At 44.1% G+C, this 16,026-nt stretch overlaps 1 protein-coding gene across 15 annotated transcripts in view; it reads left to right on the forward strand.

The window, feature by feature from the left end:
* Positions 1 to 16,026, forward strand: part of FBRSL1 (fibrosin like 1) — a 507,802-nt gene that overhangs the window by 126,719 nt on the left and 365,057 nt on the right. For all 15 annotated transcript variants that reach the window (XM_039560807.1, XM_039560809.1, XM_039560806.1 and 12 more), the window contains exon 2: positions 10,287 to 10,487. In XM_039560807.1, the coding sequence (XP_039416741.1) occupies positions 10,287 to 10,487 (201 nt within the window). The remainder of the gene's footprint in view (positions 1 to 10,286; positions 10,488 to 16,026) is intronic.

Here is a 16,026-nt window from a genome sequence, read left to right on the forward strand (position 1 = left end):
TACAATTATTTCTCCTCCTTCAAAATTAAAATAAAATAAAAACCTATGGTATGGAAGCCTGATGTCTTGCAAAGCTTTGGCTTGGATAACAGCACTCTCCTTGGGAGAAATCTCTTAAGTTTTGGAGGATGTCTTCTCAGTTTCAAAGTAGTTGTATAGAGAAAAACCAGCATATTTAAACAGGATACTGGGTATCCACTAAGTGCTTTTTTGTCTCTCTGATCAAGGATGAATATTTTAAGTAGGCATCAGTGTCTGTGTTTGGGATCTATGAAGGACTTAAGTGGAACAGGAGCTGGTGGCTGGATGTGCACTGACTGGTGAGGTGTTAACAAGGTGTTGTTTCTGAGACTCATAAATCAACAGTGCTTTAGGTGATGGGGGGAGAGAGAAGAGCAGCTCTGTAACATTAAAAGAATAACCTTTCTGGCCTCTTTTTCTAAACTGTTGATCTCTCTATAAAAGAGGATTTGCCCTGCTGTTCTAACAAGAGTGATAATATATGTGTAATTAGAATTTAATAATTATTTGTGTGACTGGATCTACTGCATAAGCTGGTTCAAGTGATTGTGTAACCTTTGCATTGTGTTCATTATCTAATGTTAAAATAACAGCTGGAAGTGGAGAGACTGACATGCAGTTTTAAAATTACAGAGCCTGAAATTGCTGCTGTCGGTAAACATATGAAAATCTATTAATGACCTTTGAGCTCTCTGACTGAAAATGTTTTGTAACATAGAATACATTAAAGTTGCCTGCTACTATAGTGTATGTTTCCCATTTCTCAGCAATTGCCTAGGATATAAATGAATGTTTTGCTTCTGCCACAGATATCAGAATATTTGAAACTATTCTAGAAAGCCCTAAGGATATATTGAAACATTTGGCTGCTTGTTGTTTGTTCAAGCAAACCAGTTATAGAAGAGCTGCCCAGAAGCATGTGGTGTGCTCAGCCCCATCTCTGCTGGCCAGACTGACAGCTGCAGGCCTGCACTGTACAATGCATCTCTCCAGCAGCACGTGAGGAGGAAGCAGGGGTGGCCAGGGTGGCACAGATGCACCGTCCTGGGCTTTTCATCAGCACATGTGTCATTTAGATAGTTAGAAAGGCATCTCTCTCCTGCTGCAAGTCATCCTGCTGAGAGCTTTCCCCTTAGGTTGCAGTAATGTGCTATGGGCAGCTGTTTCTGGAGAAGGCTGGCTTCTACATATTTTTTCTTGTTGAACCATTTATATTTCTTGTCGTTTGTTTCCCAGCCAGAAGAAACTACCAGAGGACTAATTATTGAATACACATTCTAGAGCTCATGACAGCTGAACTGAAAATTTTTGCCTACCACTGAGGGCAACTGCAGAGTTGGTAAAAAAATGCCTCTAGTGTAATGGTGTTTAAACATAAATTAATTTCTAACGCAGCACCAGGGATCAGGATATGGCTGTTTTTATTTCTGGAGACTCTCACCCCTACAGCAGAGTTGGCAGGAGCCAGTTTGCGAGCTCTCTTCTCTCCTGGCGCGGCGTTCGCTGGCTCTGTGCAGGCTGTGTCAAACTGCGGCTGAGGCGGAGCTCGCAGCCGGCTCTGCTGGAGCTCAGGAACGTTCACCCCTCTGTTCTGCAGCAGCACTGGGAACAGCACCCTTCCTGGAAGGTGGGAATAAAGAGTGTAGGCTGGAAGCAGAGTCTCAAAACGTCTGCAGTTACTGGTGGAGTGAACGCGTTCGAGGCTGTCACCGTGTGGGAGATTCGTCTGGAGCTCTCATGCTGTAGGTGCTACTGCCTTAAGAGCAGTACATTTCTCATGGCTGTGTTTTAAAAGTGTCTACCATGAAGTGAACGTGTGGTGGAATCCTAAAAAATAGAGAAAAACTTCATATTTGACAGGTGGAAGCTTTGAATTACTTAAGAAACCAGGCTGAGGTTGTGTTGAAGTAACATTTGTCATGACCAAGCTACCCTAAGGTTATAGCTGTATCTCTTCAGCTGCAAAATGAAGCTGCTCACATGGTAGTCAGTACAGTCATACTGTGGTTGTTGTGTATTTCACACGGTGAAGATCAAAACTTTAAATGCAGAAGTATAGATGGAGGGGAGCAATTTAGGCCCCTGTCTTTGGTAAATGAGCCATGTGTCCAGTCCATCTGCCCAGCCTCAGCTTGGCTCAACTCCATTTCCAGAGTCCAGCTCATGGAAGCATGACATTCTCCCCTCAACAGAGGTAGAAACAGCTATGTTTTCTCCTTTTGTTATTAATTTTAAAGACAGATGTAGTATTTCTTAGCATTCCTGGCCGGAGGCATTTTTACTCAACATGGTTTTTCTGGTTTTATCTGACTAGTTTAGATGAAAATTGGTAATGATGAATGCATCCAGCTGCTGCACCAGTTTGTGCTGGTAGGATCCTCACGCCTTTTCCTTTGGCAGCTTTGGGCCAGCTGGGGACTGGGGACTGTGTTACCTTCCTGGCAAGATTGGAAATGAGTGATGAAATGGCCACATCTGGCTTCAGGGAAGGAGCTGCTTCTTCAGGTCCTAATTCCGCCACTCTGTAGGAGCTGTTTGAATTCAATGAGTGCCTGTTAGAATAATGTGGAGAGAGGGAAATTAGTTCAGATTAACTGTTTAGAGGCTGCTCTGTCAAGAAGCATGTGGTTGCTGGTTATCATCAGCTTGGGCTCAGCAGTGTCCTTGGATATTGGCACACTTGAGGAATGTCTTCCCAAAACACTGGACCCTGGAGTGAGTGCCTGACTCTGTCACTTGCTTACTTACTGGATACCTTTGGAAGTTAGTTGAGATTGGTGGCCTCAGGCCACATTCTTCAAAATGGGGGCGTATTTGCATAGTCTGTCACTTGTGGGATGCTGGGCGGTGTGTGGTGCTGCTGCCATCCCTGATGGGTCCCTTGGGAAGGAGCTCCCGGGAGGATGGGATTTTGCAGGAAGGATGTGCTCTGTGCTCAGCATTCGCACCCGGCAGCACAGCGATCAAATCAGCTGGAGAAGGTGCTGTCTGACAGGCACAAGCTCTCTCCAACTCCTTTGTACACAACATAAACCAGGCAGGCTGAGCTCCCAATCTTGGCTGAAAGCGGCTTCAGCCAAAATGTGCTTTTTATCTGCAGTGGAAGCTGGGCAGGGTGGCCTGGTGGTGCATGGGCAGCAGCACCTTTCAGCACTCCTGCAGCCTGTAAAAGCTGGGCAGGCTGTGCTTGCAGCATGCCTCATTTCATCTACCTGAAAATGGTGCCCCAGCTTCCCTTCAATCATTTAAGCTCCCTTGCTCTCTGACACACTTTCCGCTGACAGTAATTCTGTGAGCACTCGTCGGGCATTTACTGCCATCACTAGAGGAAATACTGATGGCTTAAAATGGGATCATTTCCTTTCTGATGGACAGCAAGCACCTGTGGGAGTTCTAATAGCTGTGCAGTGTCTGTGAGTAGGCAGCGAGGAAGACGGGTGCAGTTCTCTGCAGTGAGGCGCCCGCAGGCTCTGAGGAGGAAATTGCAGGAGAGGGAGAAAATCATGGCTGGCTGCCTGTGGAGCTTGTGGAGTGCAGTTTCAAACGGGAGATTTTGTGTATCCACCTCCCCGATGGGTGATGGGGGAGAAAGGCTTATACCAAAAACATGGACAACCATATGCTCACATCTGTGCGGATTTCCTTGACCTCTTACTAAACTGAAGGTGTTTGCTGTGTGCATTCTCACTTTTATTGTCCCCCAAATGACTGTTAAACATTCTATTTCCAGGTACTTCCTCCTACTGTGGAGGGAGAGGACTGGATTTTTCCTTGAGTAATTGAAAAGGAAGGGAACAGTATCACCCCCTTTCTCCCCAGTTTTTAGAAACAATTATAGGGCCCAGCACTATATCATTATTTATTCAGGTCTCATGCAAGCAAAAAGAGCAATCAAAGCCTTGTAAATTCAACGTGGATTGAAGTGCATTTAAAAGTAGAGTGAACTGACCTTCCTTTTGGTGATTTTTGATTATGTTGTCTTGAAGTAACATTTGTCCAAGCTTTCTCTACTTGTTACTGTGTCTTTGATGTCCTAGAAGCAAAGGTCTTAATTCTTGGGAGGCACAACAAGCGGGTGTTCAGCAGAGTATGGCAGCTTGCTCTTCAGCTATTCATAGGTGACAGGAGCGTAGCCTCTGGTAATAAATTTGAGTGTTTCAATTACAGCGAGTTTCTTGGTTCATCCACTTGTATTTTTAAGTTAAATCATGAATCATAAACCTGCAAACCAGTGTCAGCTTCAAATGTCTTAACATTTCCAAATCTGTCTTGTCAAAAAGTCATCTTATTCTTGAGCTAAACGTGTGACAGGGTCAGAGCAAATGTGATGCATTTTAAAAAGCAGGACCCAAACTCATCTGGAATATGTCAGCTGTGAAAGGAGAATTGCAGTCCAAGGTTAAACAAGCAAGGATTTCATTTGCAATCATTTTAATTGATATTGATTGCATTGCTTGAATGTAGGGTCAAAGCAAGAAAGTCACTTCAAATCTAGACTCTTGTTTCTGCCTTTTAAAACAGCTTTAGTGCCTTTGGCTGAGAGGCTGGGGGGGCTTGAGTTATATGTGCAGTGGAGTTCACAGTGGGGGAGAAGGGAGGGCTGGAAAGTAAAACAAACAAGTGTGTGTTATATTTCAGGAGAAGTGAGAACTTCCCCATCGGTGGAAATTGAGCCGTCTGGCTGGACGTGCCAGCAGACTGCTTCCCAAAGTGCCCTGAGCTCTGGGAGAGTGAATCCAGGCTGGCCTCCTGCCGTGGGGGGGCTTCCAGCAAGGAGCCACAGTGCTGAGCTCTGGGCCAGCCCTCCTTCTGCAGTGCCTACCCCTGGCTGCCCTCACTGACAGCAAACTCTGCCCCACAGCTCTCCAGAGCAGAGCTCAAACTTCTCCCCTCTCCCAGTGTTAAATGTGCTTCTGCTCATTTTCGAGATCTCCAGTTGCATTTGCTGCCTGTTCAGCATGCTGAGTTCAAATTCAGTCACCTTGGTGCGGTGATACTGATACACCTGATACTCTCCAGTGGTCCTTTTTTATCCTTTTTTTCCTTTCCTTATCATTCACCTTATTTCATTAGCCTGTTGGCTATTCATCTCTTACTGTGCTAGCTCCTATTCTTGCAGTGGATTCTCTCTCTCTACAGACTGGTCTTCAAATCCATGCTTTAAAGTTAGTCTTTTCTCATGTATATCTCCAGTATTATCTTGCCATTTGAATGACTGTCTCCTGTGTCCCCATTATGCAAATAAATGGACAGTAGGTTTGCATTTGTAGTGGTCCTGTCTGTATTTGTAATGTGTTTTGTCTACTCAGAAGCAGGAGAAAATTGTCAGCAATTGTTTCTGTGGTGCTGGTCTATAAACTGAGTATCAGGTCAATAGGAATATTTAAAAATTAACCTAATTAAAAATAAATCTGTTTCAGGTCCTTTCTGAGCCAGGATCTCTCCCTGAACTATTAAACAAACATGTTTGACAACCCTACTGCTAATTGCACGATAAAGTTGATATAAGGATAGATGGTACTCGGATCCTCAGGGCCTTTTCCATTGCAATTTTTTGAGAGAAGCTGGAGGCAGAAACAGGGACAAGCAGGGTCAGTTTTAGAGACAGCAGTGGTTTTTATTTCCTTTGTGTGGATCCTTCTCCTATTTGATGTTTGGTAGGATGTTTCACATTCCCCAACTTAAGGAATAAGTGCTGCAGTGAAGAGCTGTGGAGAGAAGCTAGAGGCTGTTTCCCTTCTGGGAAAGCAGCCCATATAATCTTCTGAAGTCGGCAGAGGCAGTCTGGTAGGAATGGAGTGTAACCAGTCCTTGGCTGAGCCTTGCGGTGTCTGATGGGCCCTGGGGATGGGGGATTGTAGTGGACTTGTTTTTTGCACCAGGGCTGCATTTTGAACTGATGCTTGAGGGCTAAGGATAGTTATTTTATTATCTGTTGGTGTTATTTTTACCCTCTGCATCCCAGCAGCAGTTTTCATCTAGCTATGTGGGTTTTGGACACTTTCTTCAGGTTCTTTAAGTGTTCCCTGTGTATGAAAGGTATTTACAACCACTGCCTTCCCCTGCACACTTTGTGATCTCAGAGCTGTGTAAATTCAGAGGATTAAGGCTGAGTTTGAGCTGGGCTGAGCAAACAGGCAGTGATAACTGCAGCCAGCGGACGGCTGTGGGATGTGAGCTTGTGCCAGGCTCCTCCAGGGCTGATCATTATTTCCTGATCAAACAGACAACGTGGAGTCCGTTGTGCAGAAGTCTCTTGCTGTGGCATTTTAGGGGTAAGAACAGTCTCATTCCACAGCTGAGGGCTGTGCACCCACATTACTCCTGGCTTTACTTATAAACTGAGCAGTGTGTACCTTGAGTGTCTTTGAAGATTGCAGCTGTGCCTTGGTGACAGAAGAAAAGTGGCTTTTCAGGAGGGAGTGTTCCAAGTGATTAAAAGTTCCTGCCAGATCCACTGCAAGCAGAGCTACAGTTGCATAACTAGCTTGGGCTGAATAGTGATGGGGAAAAAAAAAAAATCACAAAGGTTTTTATTGTGGACTCCCAAAATCTCTTGCAGAGCCCAAGTTACATACTTGGGTTGCCAGCCTTTGCCAGGGTCTTTGTCAGTGGATCTTCACAGCTGCTGGTGTGCGAGGTATTCCAGGGAGAGCTGGAGGAGGTATCACAATCCCATTTTCAGATGAAGTGTTCTTTGGTGCCTGTACATCCAAATAAACAAATAGGAAGATAGAATCTGTGTGTTTCATGGAGTAACTGCCAGGAAAGAGGCTCTGAAGAAAGGCCTAATTCTTCCTTATCTGTAACCATGCAGCCAATTAGAACCATCTGCTCTCCGTCTGCAGCCCAGACAGACAAGGGGCTGCAGATGGAGAGGCTGTAGCCTGCCCTGGAAGGTGTCAGAGAAATTCTGAAGTGAGGACAGGTAGGAGACAGTCCTGGAAGCAATGAATAGTAAGGAACAAAATAGTATTCTATATTCTGGTGCAAGATTTAGCAATCTTGTTTCTGGAACTGAGAAGAGAGAATGGAGGGGATTTACTGGACCTGTGACAGCAAAGGTAGTCAGGTCTTGCAGACTCCTGGGTTGAGCAGAAACCATAAGGCTGATGTGGAGACCTTTTGACTTTGGGGTCTGACTTCAGGTACTGTCACTGTGTGAATCTCTAGGCTTTACATGATATGGAAAGGGTGAAAATATCTGCTGCTCTGGGCTTGCGAGGGGGGAAGGCTCCAGTGGGGCAGTTTGTTAGGAGGCCAGTCTCACCTGCAGGCTGGGCTTTCTGGATTGGAGTCAGTCAAGGTACATCAATAAATGTCCACTCTTGTGATGTACTGTATACTCTGGATGTGCTTAAATTTTCTAGCAATTGCCTGTGCACAAGCACAGATGCCCATCCCAAAATAGTATGCTCTTGTGCTAAGTGAGGTCCCCAACTTGGAGGTCATAAACTTTAGTAAAAGAGCAATCACTGGAAGGCTCTTTTAGTAGAGCAAATAGAAAGGAAACAAAGCAGGCAGGAACAGAAACCCCATTAGCCCCCTCCTGCTCTCTGCCTGAGGCTGCAGAGGTCTGCATTTAGCAGCCTGGAGAACACCCCGCTGTCACCCTCTGTCAGCAAGGACATGCTGAGTTCAGTGTCCTGCCTTCTCAGGAAAAAATCCTGTGAGCTGTGTCCTCTGCTGAAGCAGGAGGGAATGGGACTCTGGAGTAGGTTTTCTTGTCACAGGCTGCCAGACGTGGCTTTGTCCCCATGGCTGCTCCAGGTCTTCCTGCACTGTCCTCCCTCTGGAGGCAGGAGCAGCCTCGGCCTTGGGGCTTAATTCGCGGCTGTTTGGAAAGTGCTTGAGATTCTTGGATGCAAGTGGCACTACAAGTGAATGAATTATTTCCTTGGCTTTGATCCAGCTATAACTGTATTCCATGAATTAATTTTGCTAGTAGCTCAGCGATGAGACAAATCTTAAATCTCCAGACAAAATAGGGATAAAAAAGCTGCATATCAAAGTAGGGAATTTTGTAGGATTCAGTAAGGAGAAAAACACAGATTTCCAGACCAGTTCTGTGGTGAAAGGAATCGTCTGAAAACCTGCAGTGAATGTGCTGTGTGGGTACCAAGGGAAGACTTTCCCTGAAGCATTAACAGAGACCCAATCACAATGTGAAACCAAATAGAATTTAAACCAAAATGGTAATTTATTGGCTTTGAAGGCATCTTTAGAAGTGAATGTTGCACCTCAGGCCAGGAGTGCATGATTTGCTGGTGCTCTCAGGTGGTGGCATTCCCCTGCCCCAGCCTCCTTTCTCCCCCATCAGGGGTCCATGTCACTTCATGCAGCATCTTCCATGCACCTGCTGTCACGTCACAAGCTGCATATGGCTTTGTGAAGAAGTGCACATTTGTGGTGATTTCTGTTTCTAATGTTTTGCTGAGTATCAGTTAGCAGATATCATTTCCATGCGGCCAGTTTTTGATTAGTTACTGAAGATTAGCATTTTGATTTTCATCTCAGTAGCTTCCCAGTAAACAGCACAATATGACCTTCCTTAATTGGCATCTTGAACTCCTGCTTTAAAGTGTTATCTTTAAACTAAAAGCCAAACTGAGCAGCTAAACACTGATTTATATTCCTTATTTTATCATTCATGGAGAATAATGCCAGACAGGTATTTTCCTCACTCTTTCACTAGTTACGGACTTGGCAAGCTGAGCTGTGTTCTGGTGTGTTCTGCACTTCCAAGACAGTGATAGGTATTTTAATTTTGGTGGAAGGGGTTGTATCTTTGGGGGTTTTGCAACTTGCTGTATCTGTGTGTGCTGTAAGACGGGCCTCCAGCCCCACAGGACCCCTGCCCAAGGTGCACAGAGGTTGGGTGCTGGCTGATTGTCTGGGAGCCTGGGCTGGAATTGGAAACAGCTCTAAGTATTTTATTGCGTGGTTCTAATTTCAATGTGTCTGTGACCCTAAAGTGCCAGTGCATCATCTCACTTCCCAGGGATGGGTAACTTTAAACAAGTGAGTGATTTGGAGTGGAATCAGCATGTTGCACACTGAGGCAGTCAATTCACTAATTAAAGGAGAGGGGGAGGAAGTAATCTGGAGCAATCAGCAGGGCATTTCATTCCAGTTCCTAATTTTCTTTTTTTGTTGGGCTTCAGTTTTTGAGAGACTAGAGAGCTAATGATTTTCATGAGCTCTCTTGCAGTACTGAAGGTGGTGTGTGCATTGATGTGAGCAGTTGTATTGTGATCTCCATTCATGTAAGATACAAATATCTGTCATGTAACTGCTTGAGTCAAAAGCAAGGCATTTAGAAAAATATCTGTGGCTGAAGCTGACAAATTTTGGCATAGTAAGCAGTGCTTTTAAGGTATTTCCTAATTGATTTACCTCACATAAAAAAATAATTGGAACAGATACTCTGCAAAACATTCTCGTAAGAATTCAGTTTTTATCCTTGAGCAGTTAATAAAAGACATAAGGGAAAATTTATCTAGCTTTAGTGGCCCACTGTCATAGTGATTTGGCATATTATTTCTTCAACTCCTTTTCCACACGGTGTGTGTAGGGAGTTTGGTACATTGTCACCAGGAGTTCAGCTTTCAGTCCTCAGAGATGTCAGGGATAGCCGGGTAATTCCCTTCTCTGATCTCTCTTCCAATGTTAATCATTATGACATGACATACCCGCTTTTAAGCTGTGCTTAGATTGTGTGTTACAGCCCTGGTTCAGGGCAGACACTTAACACTTGGAAGTGTTGAACCTCTGTTGTGTGTTTGGATCCCATTGATCTCTCTGGCTCAGGGAATGCGGGTAGGGCTTTAGATGTGCCTTTCTCCATATGAATGCTGCTGTGAATCAGAGACTGTCAGCCCCAAGGGGGGTCTGATGTGTTTAGTTCTGAGATCAGAAACAAAATAAAACCCACCTCTGTTTCAGTTGAACAGTTTAAGGCATGGTGATTTGTTCACGTGCTGTTGACGTATGGTTTCTGAATTAATCTGAAGTGAACTCATTTTCATAGCCAGTTCCAGCATCACTGAAATTAATCAAATACATAGCCTGGAGAGTATTCATCCTAATCTAATCTAAAATTACTGTTTGCATTGTGCATGCCTAATTATTCATTTTAAGTCATCTCTGGAAGAAACATACTGTCTTGTTTGTTTTTATTCAATATTTATACAGCTCAGTTCGTAAAGGTGGCCTCAAAGAACTTAAAGAACTTACCATTCTTTTTTTTTTAATCTCCTTTGCAGAAGGACATGTCACTAAAGCCTCAGGAGCGGAAGGAGAAATGGGAGAGGCATCCAGGCAAGAAACCTAGAGAATCTGAAAACTGTGTATCTGCTGAGCCCAGTGAAAATGGCCATAACAATGATGCGGGGAGCTCTGAGAGAGAGGCAGAAAGAGGCAAGGAACGGATGAAGAAGAAACTCCCCTTGAAGCTATCCAAACAGGTAGGGAAATTCCTTCTCATCTGAAGCAACCATCGTCTGTTGGCCACTGTGAAGTGTCCTTGCTGGTAGGTGAGGTTGTCACTGGAAACAGCTTCTCTGGTGACTTGTGCTGGTGAAAGCAATGCCTCTTAGAGGACTTGTGGCCAAGTGCACAAATCCAGTGTTCAGGGCAGGTTCCATAAGCTGAAGTGGAAGCCAGGTGTACTGAGTAATGTAGGAAGGAAGGAGCAGGCCTCCCTTGTATCCTGCAGCTTTGAGACAGTGCAGTGATTCATAGCATAGATTTGTGGCTCTTATGGTCATGGACACAACTAGAAATCATCCATCAGATCATAACTTCCTTTGGAGAATGTGTGCTGGGCAATGTGCACCCAGAAGTTGCAAACGTGGATATGTCCATCTCGTGAATCAAGTTTCACTTACCCCCAAAACAGTGTGTTGAGGGGGAGAGACTATTCAAGTATTTCAGAAGTGAAAAGTCATTTTGGAGGAAGTTGTGCTCTGGGCAGTCTTTCCTGTGTACCCTTCTAAAATGTGGGAGAGCATTAATGAATGAAGAGTTGTGATGCTGGAGGGAATGATTCCAGAGACTCCCATCTGAGCAACAGTGTGTACAGAGGGCCAGGTGACAGAGGAAAGGCGCTGTGGCTGGTAGGCTTTTATCACTTAACTGCTGCTCAGCAGGGAGATTTGTTAGTGCCTTAGTGTGCATTCATCAGTTGGCAGTCCCCATGGCACAGCAGCATCTCTCTGTGGACACTTTCCCAGTTGTCCTTCACAGGGTTGCCAGTGGGAACACCAGTGTACTTGACCTTCTAGCATTTGTTCTGAGCTGAGAAACACACTACAATAAAAAGTGCTTTTTATTCCCCATTCCTCCAGCAGAAAAAGAACTGCTTAACCCAAGTGCACCTTCTGTTCCGTGAAACTAATCCTGTGCCTGTGCCAGACAGCCAAAGATTGAATTGTCCAGTTACTGGAAATGTTTTTTCAGACTTGCAATATTTTAAGATTTAAAAAGATGGTGAAGGTTATCTCATGTAACCCTCCCCTATAACTTCTCCACCACAGACAGTCTTTTGGGATGATGTTTTAGCATACTGGTTTAGAAGTGCTCATCACGTTTTAAATTAGAAATTCTCATGGTCTGGTGAAAGTTGTTTCTTCAGATCTAAAATTACACTGCAGGAAATCCAGTGCACAGTGGGGATTTGCATAGTTGTGGATGTGTGAGACAGTGGGGACGTTCCCTCTTCCTGCAGGAGGAAAAGGTTGTTAATAGTGACATCTTCTACGTGAAATTTAAAACTCAGTTTTACATAGTTGCATGCACTAGGGATTGCATGACACTTCCATAGAAGCCTCTGGGGTAAGAGATTTTGTTGCACTGGCAGACTCCAATTTCTCTCATACTCTCCTGCCTTAATTGACCAAATATTTAGTTTTATTGGTATTTTAGTTTTGAAAAATGGGGACATTTTTACTTATTTCTTCTGACTAGTGTTTGGCTGCCATCAGTGGTTAAATAGGGGATTTTCTGCCACATTCATAAAAACCTCAATTCAACTTTCATTGTTTAATTTTTTTTTAACCTGTAAGTATAAGTAATAAACTCTAAAAAGAGTGAGGAGCTTGCACAGAGAGTATCAAATAAAACCTGTGATGAGTGACTCATTAATACACTGTGCCTCTTTAAAGAAGTCACATTTAGAATTCCTCTCTTGTTGGAAAGTGAGTTTTTTAAAATACCTGCTATTATCCTAGCTGATACAGTTGTGAAAACCAGACAAGTTTGGAGGTCTGTAAGGATGATGAAAGTAGCAGCACAATCTAAGATACATAAACTAGGCTATTCTTAGTTCAAACTAATTATGCAAATGATACAGACAAGTTCAATAATTTTTCCTTCTTTTTAGTAACCACAAAGTTCACACCTAGAATTCTGGCATTTCCTGCCAAGCTGTCTAGACAAATTGGCTGTAATATTAAGTTTCCTGGAATTTGGGGGGTGATTTTTGCATCTCAGGGTTATTAAAGATAGGTTTATACCTAATTTGGATAGCTTATTGTAATTAATGCTAATTATATTGAGATGTTGCTTAGAAATTACTGTTCAATTTGCAGCTTTCCTTCTACTCGTATTCCTTCTCTTCATAATGCTACTGAATTGTCATCTTTTCTACGCAGCCTCCTCTAATAAATCAAATTGGGCATTATAATTATGGCATTCTGCTAATCCTTGTAGAGAGGTGCAAAGTGGTAAGCTGATTTCAGTGCCAGGTTGTCTGCTTTGTTTAGAAAATTAGATTTATACTTCACTCCATTTGACAAAGCATCCAGATTGCTATTGCTCCTGAATATTTGGTTGTTCTGTACCTCAGGCTATGGGGAGAGGGCTGCAAGAACCAATCTGTCCTTTCCAGCCTATTACTCCCAACTGTGTGTAAAAATCATTCAAACACATTTATCTCTTGCTGTAACTAAGCAGAGGGAGAAAAAGGCATTTCAAGTAGTTCTAGGTCCTTTAGTCCAAGATTTATCAGGGTCTGGGGCTGCTCTCAACACATGTACACAGGGAAAGGTGCTGACTTGAAACTGCTGTTCTACAGTGGGGGTCAACAAAACCTCTTGCAGTCATCAGGATCAGGTACATCAAGGAGTGAGAAAATGTTGAAAGCTGTGGTGTATTTCCCTGTAGCCAGAGTGGCCTGCAGTATATCCAGCCCCTCTGAAAGGCTGGAACTGCCTCCAGCACAGGAGCATTCCTTGGAAGTTGAGTCATTGCCTTTTCAAAAGGCCGTGTCCAAGGCTAACCCAGTGGTTGGGGGAAAGGAGTCCCCACCACAGCTGCACACAGTGCTGGTGGGGGAGAGCAGCCCATCACCCGTTTAAGGGATTTAAAGGGTTGGATGTACGATTTGGTTCAATTAAGTAAGAGATACATATAAAATGAAACCTCTTAGTTCCAGTGCTCCCTTATGTGTCCTAGGTCATTCCTCTAGTTTTTGGAGAGTCGCTCTTTGAGTCAGTCTTTGATTAGTCTTAGCTGAGCTGTTCTTCTCTTTTCTGGTTTCATTTTTGGAGTTGCTTATTCCTCCGAAAGTCTGAGCACCATGGGTGTAGAGCAGTTGGGTTTTTGGGGGTTTTCTTTTTTTTTTGGGGCTTTAGTCACATTCATTGCCCTTTCTGTACAATGACCACCTTTGGAAAAGAGTTGGGGCTAATAGGAAAGAGTTGCTAGTATTTCCAGATAGCTTAGCTTTAAGCTCTCTGTTTAGTCAGCTTGGGAGCATCGCGGTGTGTTGAATATATTTAGATGTTAAATGCTGCTGTAATAACACACTGTTCTGCAAATAGTCATTTGTCACGAAGATTAGTGTCTTACACCTCCTCCTTCCTTTTCTCACCCACTGTTTAAATCACCCGAGATGAGGAAGAGTCTCAGAGAAGCTGAGGAGCACAGGGTGGTGTAGCACGTATTTAGTGCTCATAAATAGCGTGCTGGCTTTGGAGCATGGGAGGAGAGGGCAGGGGAGTTAACGCGGTCGTGTTGCTCCGGAGGCGTGACATCTCTGTGACTTCAGCAGAGCTTCCTGGAGGGAGGGAAAGCACAGCTAATTCCTGAGTCTCATTCACTCCCCAGCCTTCCCCAAACTGCTGAGAGCTATCAGCAATTAATGTATCTTGTTGCTGTGGCTCTTGCTGGACTGGAACTGCTAAATTGCATTAACAAGTTTGATTACCTATTCATGTGGTTTTTCTGTGATGCTCATCATCTCATTATCCAACATTCATTAATGGATATAACACCCTCCCTGCCCCCCAGGAGAGCCGTGCTCTGGGTTACTGCTGATCTGAGCTAAAGGTGATACACTAAGTCATTTTTTCCATCCAGGATGCACGTTGTTTCTTCTGATGCCTAGGTGAAAATTGATAGCTCCTTTTCAAACCATTTACGTACCCTTGGCCCCATTTGTGTGTGGTGGTGGTGGTGGTGGTACTGCAAGGCTGTGGGGCCTTTCCCAAGACAGAGAGAAACGGTCTAGAAACTCATCTGGATAATGAAATACTTTGTGTGGAAAATTTCTTTTGGCATTATATTGTTTGTGCTGACGCTTGGGCAATAGGAGAGTGTAGCTGCTTGAGGTTTACTTGTATTTTTTCTGATAATAAGAGTAATTGGAAAGCTTGGACTTGAAGCCACTGGTGGGCTGGAGGCTGTGTGTGCTTAGTGGTGCACAGATGAGAGACTGAAATGTCCCTTTCATAGCTGAGGTTCAGCAGCCACATAGGAGAGTGAGTCTGAAAAATAACCTTTGGAGTCTTTGTCTTTAGCCAGAGGACATGGATAAGCCTGTTCTTCCATGTCTTAATAACGTAGCATTTGGAAGCTGAATTGTGTCTAAGAGGGTCTAGATATAACAGTAACTTACTCTGTTACCTTCAGTATCTCAGGCTTCTAAAACCCAATGAATTCTAGGCAGTCAGCTTACCGGAAAAAAAAAAAAAAAGAAAAAGAAAAAAGGTTGCCTTTAATGTGGGTTTTGGGGATTGGTTTGGTTTGGTGTGTGCTGCTTTGGTGTTTGCATTTCGCTGCTTTTGAACACTGAAATTATACAGACTAGTTTCTTTCTGTTTCTAATTGATGTTACCCTTTTTGTTAGCAGATATTGTTATTTAAACATTCTTTGAAACTAAACAACAAAGCAAGAGGAAAAAAGGCCATTTTCTTTTAATCAGTGAAATGTTGCTTAAAAGCAGAATCCACTTCTACCTTTGTAAGTACAAGAATGTACAATTTGGATATGAAAGCTCTGCACTGATTATTTTTAAGTAGGCATTTGTGTTGGCTGGGAGGGTAGGGCTGATCAGGTAGTGCCATTGCCTGTGTGAAGCTTCTGTTCCAGACTTTGGCCAGGCTGTCTGGAAGGGTGAAGTCTCTGTCCCAGACTTTGGCCAGGCTGTCTGGAAAGCTGGGGTTTGACTTCTCCTGGTGCTTTGGTTCCATCCAGCGTGGCCGTGGCCAGCAGTGGAGGTCACTGGGCTTGGCGAGTTGTGGTGCTGGGCTCCAGCAAAGCCTTCCCAAACACAGACTCCCTCCTGAATTTATGAACAGCCTCGCTGGCTCCAGAGCTCCTAATGAGGGTGTAGAGCAGGGTCCTGGCCCCGGGGATTTGGGAGGAGGCCTTGTTCCGGCTGAGCAGGGCTGCAGGCGCAGCCACAGATGGCCCTGCCCTGCTCTCTCACGCTAATCTGCAACTGCAGAGACTCCACAGCTGCCTGGGAAACCACTGGGGAGCAACGGTGCAAAGTACTGAAATGGGCAACACGGCATTGAGGCATTAGGTTTGCTAATCCAAGGCCTAAAATCTGCCTCATTTCAATCAATAGCAATCTGTTTGCACTGTCAGGAACTAATTTAAAAATCTGCTTTAAGTCCCAGTTAGGCACTTGGTATTCTGTTTTCTGGATCAAAGTAGAGGGAAGCAGTAGGCATAGCACAGCAGTGGCAGGAGAAGGAAAAATCCTTTGTAAATAA

This window comes from Corvus cornix, chromosome 15, assembly GCF_000738735.6.
Source record: "Corvus cornix cornix isolate S_Up_H32 chromosome 15, ASM73873v5, whole genome shotgun sequence".
In the NCBI taxonomy this organism is placed as follows: domain Eukaryota; kingdom Metazoa; phylum Chordata; class Aves; order Passeriformes; family Corvidae; genus Corvus; species Corvus cornix.